This window comes from Bos mutus, chromosome 22 (genome assembly GCF_027580195.1).
Source record: "Bos mutus isolate GX-2022 chromosome 22, NWIPB_WYAK_1.1, whole genome shotgun sequence".
NCBI classification, from domain to species: domain Eukaryota; kingdom Metazoa; phylum Chordata; class Mammalia; order Artiodactyla; family Bovidae; genus Bos; species Bos mutus.
Window position 1 is genome coordinate 14,070,764 of NC_091638.1, and position 15,252 is coordinate 14,086,015.

The 15,252-nt window shown below is 49.0% G+C and overlaps 1 protein-coding gene across 1 annotated transcript in view; it reads right to left on the reverse strand.

Annotated features, from left to right (window-relative positions):
* The window catches only part of ULK4 (unc-51 like kinase 4), a 502,164-nt gene that overhangs the window by 448 nt on the left and 486,464 nt on the right, over positions 1-15,252 (reverse strand). Inside the window, exon 36 of the mRNA XM_070359559.1 lies at positions 1,112-1,197. Coding sequence (XP_070215660.1) covers positions 1,112-1,197 — 86 coding nt within the window. The remainder of the gene's footprint in view (positions 1-1,111; positions 1,198-15,252) is intronic.

The window sequence follows — 15,252 nt, forward strand, 5'->3', positions numbered from 1 at the left end:
ACCAGATGCCGAGCTGCGAGAGCGAGTCAGGCAGACGGCAGCCAGAGCCTGTCAGCCCAGAGCCCACAAAGAGCCTGCCTGGCGCCAGCCTGCAGCTGACTTGTGTCAACCAGCAGAGATCCCAGACGCTCCATGGTGCTCCTTCCTGGCCAATCAGCCAGCAACTCTGGATTTCTCATTCTCATAGGTGTGGATGTGCAATTAAGACCTTAACGTGGAATCTTTGTTACTGGAGCAGATTGTCTGACACACACACTTGTGCCTTAACAACTGTCACCAAAGCAGAGAATGGCGCTTGGCAGTGCCCCCAGAAGTGTAAAATTAGCTGGTGGCACACTCCTGACTACATGGTAGGCGAGCTGCTGCCTAGCAGTGGCACTGGGGGCTGCAAAGAAGAGGTGGGGTGCAGGGGAATGGGGTATTCCTCCTGTGCTCCAGTATTCCTGCTCTGCATATCAGGGGTCTCTCTGAAAGGAAGGAATGCACTTGAACTGCTCTTGGCTCAGGCCAGGCTACTCCAGTGGAGCCATGAGCCCATCCCACCCACCAGAGCGGCACTGAGTGCCAGTGACCAGCAAGGGAGACGCACCCACCGTCAGGACCCCATCAGGGCTGAGGACGCTGCCGTCCCTGGGGATGGACCCACCTGGCCCAGGAGCCACTGTCCACACCTTACACCACAGGGGCCGCCAGGCAAGAAGGGCCACTCCCATCAAGGTCAGTCTGTCCCTTCCGTCAGCTCACAGAAAGCACAAGAAAGGTGGGGGAGGCCAGGAGGTGCTGCCCCACCCAGGATTAATGCAGCAGTGCTGGTTGGAGCCGAGCCTCCTCCATAGAATCACCATCTCCCCAGTACCTCAACCACGTGTTCTCCAATGAATGCAATACTCAAAACACCAGGAAGCAGGTTCCATACAACCTCGTGATTCTGAAGAAAAGCTACCAGCAAAGGCTGGGCGCCCCTTAGCAGGTGGGGCCTGGGTGGCCCATCCACCAGGAGGGAGGGCGCACAGTGGGCAGTGTCAGGTGGGAGGGTGATGGTCCCTGGTGTGTAGGGGAAACGAGGAGGAGAGGAAAAAGAAATGGGAGAGTGTTTGCCAAGCCTACTCACCCCCCGGCTGGGGCCAGCCCCTCCAGAGCCCGCAGAAGGTTCCCTGTGCTCTTGAGACTCTCCAGGTGCTTCTCGTTGGAGGTGATCTGCAAGGGAGGAAAGAAGAGCAGTCAGCGGCTCCATCCTGACCCACGACTGTTCGCTGGGTATCCTGAGTCTCTGGCTGCCCATGTTACTGGGCAGTGAGCCCCGGGCCCACGACTGTTCGCTGGGTATCCTGAGTCTCTGGCTGCCCATGTTACTGGGCAGTGAGCCCCGGGGTGCTGCTGATCACAGAGGCACCCTTGGGGGTGAGCAGGAGGGAGTCCACTGCAGTTGGACAAATGCCAGGTCAGGATGGGGTGCTTCCTGTTGGCCCCTCAGGAGGCTGTGTGTTCTGGGAGCCTGAACACTTCAGGGAAAGCAAATCATGGGTGAACAAACTTGCCAGCTCTCAGTTCCACGACCCTGCTGGCCCTTGTGTCCCAAGCCCAACATAGCCTCTTTCCTACAGCCAGAAGTGTGATTCTGGGTTCCCAGTGATCTTGGGGCAGGGGGCGGGGGCGGGTTGCTGGGAGAAGGAAGAGGCACTAACAAGCTGAACCGGGGCAACACCCCTGCCCAGGTACCCTGGGAGATGTGCCCTTGCCAACTTCCTAGGAGAAACAGGAGACACACTCAGGCACCCTTGAGCCTGCGGCACCACGGGCAGAATCCTAAACCCTCAGGGCTGGAAGGGACTCAGAGAGGGGCCGCCCCAGCCCTGCTCCCAGAGACTTCCTGATCCAGACCCTGGAGTCCATGCCCTGCGGACAGAGAAGAGAAGGCTTTAGGAATGAACCCTGGCTCTAGTATTAGAGTTGTTTCTGTTGATTCATCATCCATGTCCCATTTTTATCTGTTATTCTTCAAATATTTTCTAATAAACACTTCGGTGGCACTTCACATTCAGCAGACTGCAGTTTCCTGTACATTTTCTCATGCCTCCCTCTCAGTAGCCTGACCTCACAAGGTAAGCGCGTACTGTGCTTTATAGATGAGGTAACAGAGGCTTAGTGAGACGAGGGGCCATGATGGCAGCACACAGGGAGCTGGCCCCTAATCCCACCTGAGGCTGGAACCAGGCTGACCTTGGCTGCTCCCACTGTTCTTTTGTCTTCCTACCTGATCATAGCAACCAGGGCTGGAGTATCATCTCTCCATTTCTTAACCAATCACAGATGCAGACAGGAAGGTCACGGGGGTAATTAGACCTTTACGTGGACTCTGAGTTGCATGTGAATGAATCTGAGCCTCCGTGGAGATCCTATCCCACTTCCTGAGTGTGTAGACACCAGCTGCCAGCTCAACTGCATCAGGTGTAATTTCTGCAAAGATTCGCATCTTAAAAGAGCTGCGTGCGAATCCGTTCTGAAATTACACCCAGCTTGATGAGTTCAGAAGGCTGCTGTGGTTCAGTAGGTCTGAAGCAAGCACAAACTTAGTCGGAAAGGATCTTCAGCAAGGATTCCCATCTAATTTTTCTCAAAACTGTGCCTCATACGGTTCAGGTGAGCTATATCCAAACCCGCTACTCTACTAACCCTGCCACGCGTCATGTGTAAGAGGCTGAGCCCCACTCGCAAAGAAATAGCATGGGTACGTTTACTCATGAGGCTACTTAGAAAGTGCAAATAGAAACCTACGGTGGAAATTACATGATCAAAGGAAGAGGCCAAAATAGCATCATGTGCAGCTGACATAAAGGCCAAGCATAAATAAAGCCGAAAGAATTGAAAGCTATGCAATCTGGCTGCCTAAACTCTTACTAGCACATCAACTCTTATCCCACCTATAAAGATGAGTTAATTAGAAAATAAAATTTTAAATAATATCAGTCAGAGGTTCTAATTCTGGGAAAGACAGAGAAAACACATGCCACTCTTCTTATCCATTTAAAACCGGAACAGAATACACAGAGCAGCTCTTTGAGATTACAGAAAAGTTAGCAGCACCAGCAGTGGGGACGGAGGCCAGAGCACCACTGCTGCTTTCCCTCTGGCGCAGCCCACCTCGACCTCAGCACGACCTCAGCACACCCAAACCCCGGACTGAGCACTGAGGGGCAGACGGGAGGGCTCCGGGAGAAGCCAGGCTTCAGGAAGGGGAAAGGAAGTGTCCAAAAGCTGCAAGAGTGCAGATGAAAGCCTCTTTCCTTTCCCTTGGTTCTCCTCCGCCCCAGGCAGCGGGCAGTTCCGTGGGGGCAGCAACAGGAGCCATCAGCCAAAACTCCCCTCTGTTCTCCCAGTGTTTGGCCCAGACATGACAAGTGTGGACATGTGTAGTCAGTGGCCAGACAGAAAATGAGAGACCCGGGGAACCAGAAAGTATTAGGGAGGTGACAAAGAAGAGCTTGAGAAAGCTGAAGCGCCAATACTTTGGCCACCTGATGCAAGAGCCGACTTGTCGGAAAAGACCCTGATGCTGGGAAAGATTCAGGGTAGGAGGAGAAGGGGGTGACAGAGGATGAGAGGGTTGGATGGCATCATCGACTCAATGGACATGAGTTTATTAGGGTTAGGGTGACAGAGGGTTAGGGGTTAGAGTTAGGGTAAATAACAAAGATAACTAAAGTATTTCCAGTCACTTGGAAATTAAACAACACACCCTTAAATAATCCAAGGATCAAAGAAGACATCCCAAGGAAAATTAGAAAGTATTCTGAGCTGAAAGATGTCTATACAATATATCAAAGTCGGGGGGGGGTGGTGGGTGCAGCTAAAGCAGTGCTTAAAGAGAACTTTATGGTACTAAATACTTAACATAAAAGAGAAAGGTCCAAGTCAATAATCCAGGCATTCATGTTAAGAAGCTAGAAAAAGAGCAAAACAAACCCAAAGACGGAAGGAAAAAAAGAGCAGAAATCAAGAGTAATGTCGTAAATGTAGGCCCAAATATATCAACATCTATATTAAGTGTAATTTACGAAGTGCTACAAATAAAAGACTAACATTTTTAGACTGGATATAACCAAAATAAAACGCGACCATGTGATGCGTACCAACATACTTAAATACAAGAGCAAAGAACAACTGAAGTTTTAAGAATGAAAAAAGATATGTCACACAAATTGTAACAAAAGAAAGCTGGTGTAGTTATAATAATATCGAAGTCAGCTTTAAGCCAATAATTATAACTAAGAATAAAGAGAGACATATATTTATAAAAAGATCAACTGATCAGGAAGATATACCAAGTCTAAATTCTAAATGTACCTAATAACAGCCTCAGAATATGTTTAAATAAAGGACAGAACCAAAGTGAGAATGAGGCAAATCCATAATTACGGTGGCACATTCTCAATCTCTCCCAACATGTACATGAAAATCAGAAGGGATGTGGGTGTTTTACACAACGAGATTAACAAACCTGACCTTATAGACCTATAAAGAAAAATTCATTTAACAACTGCAGAATGTATGTTCTTTTCAAATGTACATGTAAAGTCTTCAAAATATATTTACTGTCATAAAGCAAGTTCTGACAAATTTCAAAGGTATAACTAGCAAAATGTCAGGATCTGTACGTTAAAACCTACAAAATGCGGATAAAAATTTTTTAAATGAAATAAATGGATATATTTACTATGTTCATGAATTAGAAGACAATATAGTACATATATTTATTTCCCCAAAATACAGGTTTAATGCAATTCCTATCATAATCCCAACAGGATTTTTACAGACCCACACAAATAATATCAAAGTTTTGACAAGCGTGCAAAGGTAACCTGAATGGGGGAACATTTTTAACAAACAATGCTGGAACAAACGGACACCTCTATGTAAAAACCTGCCCCTAAGCATTTATCTTGCACCTCAAATAAAACGTCATCAAGGGACTTCCCTGGTGGTCCAGTGGTTAGGACTCCAAACTCTCACTGCTGAGGTCTGGGTTCAATCTCTGGTCGGAGCTACAATTCCATAAGCTGTGTGGCATGGCCCAAAACAGAAATGATTCAAAATGGATCATGGATCTGAATGTAAAATGTAAAACAAACAAAAAACGTCTTGAAGAACATATAGGAGAATACATATATGACCTTAGGTTTGCTGATGAGTTTTCACAACACAAAATTACAGTCCCAGAAAGAAAAACACTGACAAATTGGACTTTATCAGTGTTTACAACTTTGCCCTTTATATATTTACAATGGAATTTTATTTAGCCATAAAAAGAATGAAATACTGCCATTTGCAACAAAATGAATGGACCTAGAGATGGTCATACTAAGTGAAGTAAGCCAGACAGAGAAAGACTATCGTATGATGTTGCTTCTATGTAGAATCTAAAAAGAATGAAATACTGCCATTTGCAACAAAATGAATGGACCTAGAGATGGTCATACTAAGTGAAGTAAGCCAGACAGAGAAAGACTATCGTATGATGTTGCTTCTATGTAGAACCTAAAAAGAATGAAATACTGCCATTTGCAACAAAATGAATGGACCTAGAGATGGTCATACTAAGTGAAGTAAGCCAGACAGAGAAAGACTATCGTATGATGTTGCTTCTATGTAGAACCTAAAAGATACAAGTGAAAGAAAACAAGCCTACATGGTTAGCAGAGGGGATGGGAGGCATGGGGTGGGATAAATTAGGAGTTTGGGATTTGCAGATACAAATTGGTATATAGAGAATGGATAACCAACTAGGTCCTACTATATAGCACAGGGACCTATATACTCAGTACCCTGACATACACTATAATGGAAAAGAATAAATACAGATTTATGCACGTATAACTGAGTCACTTTGCTATATATCTGAAACCAACACAATATGGTAAATCAACTTCAATTAAAAAAAATTTTTTTTTTAAAGCCTTTGCTCTTTGCAGAAGATTGATGAGAGAGTACACGTGCTGTGTTTTGCTCAATTGCTTCAGTCGTGTCTGACTCTTTGCGACCCCATGGACTGTAGCCCTCCAGGCTCCTCTGTCCATGGGATTCTCCAGGCAAGAATACTGGAGTGGGATGCCGTGCCCTCCTCCAGGGGATCTTCCCAACTCAGGGATTGAACCCATGGCTCCTGTGTCTCCTGCGCTGCTGGCGGATGCTTGGGAAGCCCCTAAGACAAAGCAAAGAAAGCAAAGTGAAAGTGAAGTCGCTCAGTTGTGTCCGACTCTTTGCGACCCCATGGACTGTAGCCCACCAGGCTCCTCCATCCATGGGATTCTCCAGGCAAGAGTACCACCGGAGTGGGCTGCCATTTCCTTCTCTGGGGATCTTCCCAACCCAGGGATCGAATCCAGGTCTCCTGCATTGCAGGCAGACGCTTTACCCTCTGAGCCACCAGGGAAGCCATAAGACTAGGAGAAAATATTTGCAAATTACATATCTGATAAAGGACTTTTATCCAGAGCATGTAAAAGGAATTCTTAAAGTTCAACAAGAGAACTTTATAAATGGGCAGAAAATCTGAATAGACACTCCATCACAGAAGGTATTATAGATGACAAATGAACATGTGAAGGGATACTCGGCATCAGTTGTCACTAGGGAAATGCACATTCAAACCGCAGTGTATACCACTACACACCTAGATTCATAAAAACTGACAATAATCAATGCTAGCCAGGATGTAGAGTAACAAAAACTCTCATTCATTGCTGCAGGATTGCAAAACGGTACAACCGTCATGGAAGAGAGTTTGGTGATGTGTATAAAACTGAAGATAGTTTTGCCATACAATCCAGCAGCTGCACTCTTAGGTATTCACTCAAGAGCAATGAAAACGTGTGTCCACAGGAAAACCCGTGTGCAAAGTCTGTGGCAGCTTTATTCAAAATCACTAAAAAGAAAAAGGAACCAAGATGACCTTCAATAGAAAAATGGAAAAACAACTAGGCAAGCCTTCATGCCTTACTAGGTACCAGGTCTGATTGGATTCTTAGAATGAGATGATAGTAAAGATAAGTCTGGATACTTTTTGAAAAGATAATTTTAATTTGCCTTGCTAAATTAATTTGTAATAAATATTAGGATTTTAAGTGGCCTAGAAATGAGTGATTCCTTTCTCCAAGAGCTTGGTTTTCTCTTTGGCCACCACAGGTTATAAATTATGATGACCTATCAGGGAAGGCCCATTACGATGGGCACCAACCTTCTTTTAAAACATTCCACTGCCTTTATCAGGCAGTGTGGCCTTTAACCTTGTATGTTCTCAGTACTTAAACTTTGTTAAAAGTGAATTGTGAGTCTGCTTAGAGGTCATCCCACCTTGTTCTCTTCCGAGCCACCTTAGCAGGGGACGTTCTGGGCACACTGAGACCCATACTCAGTAAGGCAGGTGGGAAAGTGATACTTGTCCACAGAGATGCTGAATTCATGGCTGAGCAGCTGCTAGACAACTTCTCGTGGGTCTGATCACTGCAGTCAGGAGCGAGCAATGCAGTGACTTTAAGAAATGAGTAACGCAAGAAGACACTGCAAAGAGTGTCAAGACAGTGCCTTCCTCCTGCGGTTAGTATTTTCATTAGAAGTCGGTTAATGCCCATTAGCCAAGACAAGGAAACAATTTTATTTTGCAATAATTGTCTATGGCAGAGAGTAGATTTTATTTGGAAACATCAAATGGCTGGTGTTCATTTCCTGCAAACAAAGGATGCCTGCCTCACATTTCTCCTGCTGCTAAGATGTCTGACTGGTAGCTGGACGGCTAAAATCCATCAAAGTGGAGACATGAATGTACTAAATATGTGCAGTTCACCTGGCAGACAGGCATCCATTCAAAACATAGGGTCTTAAAGGGAAAGATCATAAAAAAGTTGTGAATCTGAGTTTAGAATGAAGATCAACTTGGAAAGACAATTCCCCACATCAGTTTAATTGAGAGTATATAAACAAGCAGATGATGGACTCTGGGTAAACACCCTACTTTATTCAACCTTCTGCTACAGTCCCTGGAACATGAGTTGTGTCAGAGAGCATTCAGGAATCACTTGGTGTAACCAAAACACCAAAAGGAGAGGCTTGTATCCCACAGAATCATCCCTCATGTTCCCCACCAGGCTCACAAATTGTAAGGTAGGGGCTTTTTTTTCCCTTCTTTTCTTAGCACACTCACCCTCCAGGACAGAGTTTGTGTTGGCTTCCTTTCTGGATTTCAGCTTCCCAAATGCAAACCAACACAAGAAGCCATCTCTGGCCCTGGGTAACAGCAGGAGCCTGAAGTGGTAACCTCCTCAGTGTGCGGGGGCAGCTGAGGGGACAGTGGCTCACCTGGGCCGAGTGGCCACCAGGTGACAAAGCCCGGCCTGCTGACAACCTTCCTTAAAACGTGGAAGTCAGAACGTACTTCATGCTGCATCCTGGTGATACAGTGTGAACTGACGCTCGTGGACCTGACTCACAGCATCGCCCTCGTGCAGCTCATAAAAGCTCGGGCGCGGCTTCCCTGCCTGGATGTGGTTTCAGGTGTGCAGCTCCGTGGCCGCCAGGACGCAGGTACGGGCAGGCCGCGGGCCTCTGTTACCAGTGGGAAATAATGCATGTCTGTCTCTCCACTGGGACTGAATGTGTGTGGCAAAGGGAAGCCAAGTTAACCTTATTTTCTTATTCGTGAGTTCCTCTAGACAGGCCCAGGCAACCCAGACAGACCAGAAAAAACCCAGCAGACGGCGCCGAGGAGCGCGCGCGGCCCAGGTGCTCTGCACACACGGGAGGGTTATTCTAATTCCGCGGCCTTCAGATCTCACAGGCACGGGCCCAAACAAGTAGGAAACTGACAACTCTACTTCAGAGGGCTTCCGTTTCAAACATAAACCTCTTCATCGGCCCCTTTATTTTGCACTTTTAACATACACTTTGTCTCCTCTTGGAGTGCGAAGGTTTTTAAGTTACTTTAAAGCTATGTCTGTCCACCCCTTGCACATCGAGACATGCTACCCGCTGGCCTTCAGACGCTGGGACGGAATCTGCGAGGAGCCCCTGGGTCAATGTGGTGCGGTCTGGCCGTCCCTCCCCGCTTTCCACCTGCTGTTGCACACTCATTCTGGATCGCTCCAGAAGTTTCTTGACCTGCCCTGCACATCCACGTTTAAAGCGAGACTACGGGAACACTCGCTGCTCCGTTCCCGGGCCCCTGTGTGCCCCGTGTCTTCCATGAGACGCTGAGGGCACCTGGAGCGCAAGGGAGTGATTCTCACACGCGGCCTCCGGCTGCCTCGTGGCCTCTGTGTCTTTTCTGGAGTTTGCTCAGAAATGTGACGTCATGTTCCTCAACACAAGCAAGCGAGGCTCCTTCTGAATGGCGCTTAGTCATCGGGATGATCTCAGGGAAGTCGAGGGCACCCTCCTCTGGGATCCGTAGGCTCCCCAACCTGGCCCGACACCTCCATTCTCCCCTCCAGGCTCCTCTCTGGACCTGTGGGCTCCTGCTAAGCCCAGAGTCCGTGAGGATGGTAGGCTGAGGACGTGAATGTTTTTCTTTTTCACCCCTTAAGACATGGCTGTTTTCTCGAAGAAAATTATCCATACCTACCCCCCTTTGTTGTGGGCCAGCCAATTCTCTCAGCTCTCTCCAGGGCAGTAAAAATGCCCTTATTGCTGGGAAACTGGTCATAATTACATCAGTTTCTGGCCATTAAATCCAGTAAGTTTAAAATGCTGAATGCAATACAGCTGGTTTGGGAAAACTTTTAGACCCGATTCAACTAACTACAACAGCCTAGGTCCAAAATAAGTGAGGAAAAGCCAGGTTTAATTGGCAAATAGGCCGGACTGTGGGCTTCTTGTGGGTACAGGCATTAACAGACTGGCCCAAAGAAAGTTCTGGTGAGACACAGGATCGGGACACACCATTTTGCCCACACGACCCCGGGAGAACAGGTACCAGAGGCAGGGGCGCTGGGATGTCACGGGACGTGGCGGGAGTCAGTTCCTCACGAGAGAAGACTCACCAGGTAGGAACTGTGCCGTGACTGGGTTACGAGGAGTGAGAACGAGGGTCGTAAGAAGCGAGTAACCGTTTGAGTGGACACTGTTTGTACTTGACCCAAATGAATCGCAGCTGATCCTTAGGAATGTTCCATGGGGTCACACTGAGGGAGTCCTTTTGACGATGCAATCCCTGAGTGTACAGTGTGGGGTGGTGTGTGTGTGTGTGTGTGTGTGTGTGTGTGTGTGTGCTAACGGCAGGGCTTTAAGGTGGGGAAGGAGTAGGCAGAGTGACTTAATGAGGGCCTGTTTCCAGCCCTTTCTCTGAATTTCCTATAGGATGGCAGGGAAGATGGGAGGCGGGGGCGGGTTGCAAAGTGAATGATAGCAAATCAATAAGACTTAATAGGCCCCCCAATTTGCTTCTTCCCCCAATCCTCACTCCACCACGTGAGGACCCAGTCAGCCCCTAAACTGCTCTGTTGTGATCCAGCCATCATAAATAAGAACAGTCAGGAAAATGTGCACCCTGGAATGTTGGGTAAAAAGCAGAAAATATAAAAAACAGTGGAACGTGACTGCGATTCTACAAAATGAGCAAGGGGCCACAGTAAGCATGAAGCCTCCAGTGTTATAAACCTGACTCCCAAGGTCCTCAAGTCTGCTGAGAGGTGGGCAGAACAGAAAGCACAGTCCGACCTGAGCTGAGGACACAGGGAGCCCCCGCAGCAGTGACGGGTCCAATGAGCATGAGCGTGACTGTGCTCGGCGGACAGTGTCCTGAACGCCTGCCACGTGCAAAGCCCTGGTGAGATTCTGGGGATGCAGCTGGGTGTGCATCAAGGCAGAGCTGCCACTGTGAGAGACACAGTGAAAGACTAAACAGAAAATCCTTCAGAAACTAAAGACTGAGTTACCATTTGATCCTGCAATCCCACCCCAGGCCTATATCCACCCCAGTGTTCGCAGCAGCCCTATTCACAGCAGCCAAGACACGGAAGCAACCTCAATGTCCATCAGCAGACAAATGGGCAAAGAAGCTGTGGTGCATGTAGTGGAACATTCGTCATAAAAAGGAAGGAGACAACGCTGTCTGCCGCAACACAGATGGACCTCTCGTTGATCACACTGAGTGAAGTAAGCAAACATCATATGGTATCACTTGTGTGGAATCTAAAAAAGTGATACAAACGAACTTACTCATAAAACAGAAATAGATTCACAAACACAGAATACAAACGCATGCTTCCCAAAGGGGAAAGAGCAGGAAGGGGTTAATGGGGAATTTAACAGAGAGTCACACTGTTGCACATAACGGACAAACAGCAAGGGCCTGCACAGCACAGGGAACTATGTTCACTGCTATGTGACGACCAGTGACGGAAAAGACTGGAAAAGAATACATATGTATGTATATACATGGGCTTTGCTGCTGGCTCGGATGATAAAAAAAAATCTGCCTGCAGTGTGGAAGATCCAGGTTCGATTCCTGGGTCAGAAAGATCCCCTGAGAAGTATTCTTGCCTGGAGAATCCAGGGACAGAGAAGCCTGGCAGGCTCCAGTCCATAGGGTCGCAAAGAGTTGGACACGACCGAGCGACCAACACTTTGACTTTTCGCATATCAGTGTGTATATACACATACACACACGCACACATATATAACACACACATATATAACACACATGCACACATATATAACACACATGCACACATATATAACACACATGCACACATATATAACTGAATCACTTTGCTGTACACCTGAAACACTGTAAATCAAATACGCTTCAATGAAAAAAGCAGACAGGATACTCTGAGACAGTGGTGGGTGTTAAGGAGAATCAAGAAGGGGAAAGGGGAAAGGAGAAAGTGAGGCAGGGGGTGGCGGGGTGGGCAGGATACAGGAGATAACGCCTGAGGACGCAGCAATAAGAAAGAACCAGACACAAGAATCTGGGGGCTCGTATTCTGCCAAGGGGTAAGAAGACCAGTCACACGGGTCCCGGGGTGGGAAGGACCCTGGTGGGGACCTGGAGGCAGAAGAAATAGGGACCTGTTAGAAACAGAGACCCTCAGGAAGCAGGGAGCTACTGAGCAGGGGCTGCAACAACGGTCCAGGTGAAGGCGGTGGGGACCAGCGACCCACGGACCCTTTTGAGGGAAATGAGAGGGAAGGCTGTACCTTGGACTTCAAGCTATAGAAACAGAGCCCTTGAGATTTCTATCAGAAATAAAGCAATTCATGGCTTCCCTGGTGGTTCAGATGGTAAAGAATCTGCCTGCAATGTGGGAGACTTGGGTTCAATCCCTGGGTTGGGAAGATCCCCTGGAGAAAGAAATGGCACCCCACTCCAGTATTCTTGCCTAGAGAATCCCATGGCCAGAGGAACCTGGCAGGCTACAGTCATAAATAAATATTTAGAAAAAAGAATTCATTCTTGGGACTTCCCTGGTGGTCCAGTGGTTAAGAATGCACCTGCCAATGCAGAGGACGTGGGTTCAGTTCCTGGTCCAGGAAGATCACACGTGCACTGAGGCAGCCAAGCCCACGTGCCCCAGAGCCCACGCTCCACGAGAAGCCGTCGTGATGAGAAGCTCACGCAATGCAACCAGAGGGTAACCCCCGCTGCTCGCTGCAGCTAGAGAAAGCCCACGCGTCGCAACAAAGACCCAGTGCAGCCAAAAATAGTAAAAATAAAGAATAAACTTTTTTTAAAAAAGAAAGCAATTCAGAGACTTTTCCAAGAGGAGGAGGACAGGGCAGGCCTGGAGAGCTAGATCTGAAAACGGGGAACATGGATTACTACACAGTAATTCTCAGAGCGCTGAGTTTATCAGTAAACTACTATCACTACCCAGCTTGTGAACAGACTTAGTAGATGAGCGTTTTATTTTTTTGGTAAGTGAGCACTTTTTAAACACAGGATGAAACTGTCACCTAAATGCGTGACGTCTTTGACCTTTTCCTAAAACACACGTCACAAACGGGGGAGGGCCAGTGGTCACGCTGGCTGTAAGCTCTGCTCACAGTTACAGGCTGTGCTGAGCAGGAACCCCTTGGCTCCCGTGAACCCACCGCATTCACAAGGATAAAAGGAGACTTGGGAGTGTCATGGGGTTGGGCCGAGTACCTTGTCCCCCCAGGCCCTGGGGACAGCCATGAGTAACAGTTCCAGAGGCATCAAGTTGGGGTTTGTGTGGAGGTGGACAGACGGCCTCAGGGCTCGAGGGGCAAGGCAGCCAGGAAGGCAGGTGGGGGGCGGCGCTCGGGCTGGGGGCAGAGCAGCAGCTGCAGTCAGCAAGAGTGTGGCCTCAGGGAGCACCCTGCTTTGTGGGGGACTCCGTCACCCCGGCAGCATCCTCGACAGGCGTCAGAACAAGGCAGATGCAGTCAGGCTGAGCTGTGGAGACACCTGAGCAAAGCAAGAGTCCACTTCACTTCCTCTCCTGTGTCCTTGCCCTCCAAATGTTCCCTTCTGCTCTGGGACTCTCTAAGGACACATTAGGGGCAGCTGAAACTTCCTCAGGTGGAGAAAACTGGGAGGAAAATGAAACGGGAAGGAAAATTAAAGCACATTTGGCTGATATGATTAAAACCATCAGGCACCAATTAGTCCAAATTTAGGCCAGACACTGACTGGGGGACAGCTGAAAACTCCCCTGTGGCTGTTACGTTCGCGGACGGCTGTGATCAAACAGTCCCTCTGGACGCATTCCACTAATGACCGCTCCGCTGAGATCTCGCCCTCCCCTCCGGCAGGCCAGACCACCGTGGTTCTCTGTGAGGCCTTCTGAGAAAGGCTGGCCCCACAAAGTGGGGGGTGGCAGGGAGAACTGGTGAAGTTCCTAGATTTCCACCTTAGAGAGAGAGGCCAGCTGTCGGCTGAGCCCAAAGCATCCATTCTACACAGCGGAGTGGTGATAGGAAGGGAGGTGTGTGTGTGTGTGTGCGTGTGTGTGAGACGGAGTGTGCGTGTGCGTGTGCATGGTGGGAGGGGAAAGCTTGGAAAGCTCCCAGGACAAGTCCACTGACCCAAACACTCCCGACTCTGGGCGACCCCGAGGGACCACACAGAGCCAGGCGGAGGTGGTACGTGCAGGAACAACTTCCAGGACAAGCGTCCAACTTGCCTTGCGATAAAATTAACTGAAGCCGGGTCTCAGAGGCTTCTGGGCCAACATCAAAGAGCCGGGATGTTCTGCTACAAAAGGCTTTGGCAGGATGACCTCTGGCCGGCGCCGCCCTCATCCTCGTGGGCCCCCGGTGGAGCTGGGGGAGCTGGGGCTGGTGACAGGACAGGGTTAGGGTCCTGGACTCAAGGGAGGGGTGACCACTCATCACGTGGCCTCCTTCTGGGCTGCCCTGGGCACTTTCACAGGGAGTCAGAGCCTGTGCCCCCGTGAGTCTCCAGTCTGGGGAGGGGGACAAGAAAAGCCTCCGACTCTCCCACGCTTCTCTGCAGAGCAGACGGGGGACACAGAAAGGGCCTTGTGGAGTCGGGTCCCCGAGCTCTGAGACCGAGAGACCACTCCACCCCCAACCCAGGCGAGCGACCACGGGGCAGTTCTCAGGAGCAGGCAGCTGGACACAGGCTGGACCCGTTTGTCCCCATTTTGCTTAAGGGCACCGAGGACAAGGTCACGCCTCTTGGGAGCCGAAGAGCATCACCCAAGAGGAACCCTTTTGGAGCTCTCAGATGAGGGGTATTCATGACTTAAAGTGCTTCATGGACCCTGGTTCAGAGGGAGAAGTATCCTAAGGAGGTTTTCACTGGGCAGAGGCAGGAAAATAAACTGACGTGGGGAAAGGGGAAACTTGCCGTGGAGAGGAGGCGAGGCGCTCCTGCCCCGTAAATGAAGTGCTGCCCCACCTGTCCCCAGACGTGCCCCCGTGCCCCGGTCCCCTGCACCACTCTCTCCAGAGCCCGCTCTCCCAGAGCCATGGTGATGCCCGCGGCAGGGTGGCGCTGCCTCGGCACCTTCTGAGAAGAGGGTGTGCCAGGCGTGTTGAGTGAATGCGTGTGCTCATGTGTGTGTGGGGGGCGGGGCAGCTAAGGTTTTAAAAACGAATCTTCACTAGTGAGAACCTACTGTATACCACAGGGAACTCGAAACCCCCAAAAGAGGGGATATATGTATGCTGATTCACTCTGCTATACAGCAGAAAACAACAGAATGTCATAAAGCAGCCATGCTCCAATACAAATTAAAACTATAATAAAAGGCTTTTTTAAAAAAGACA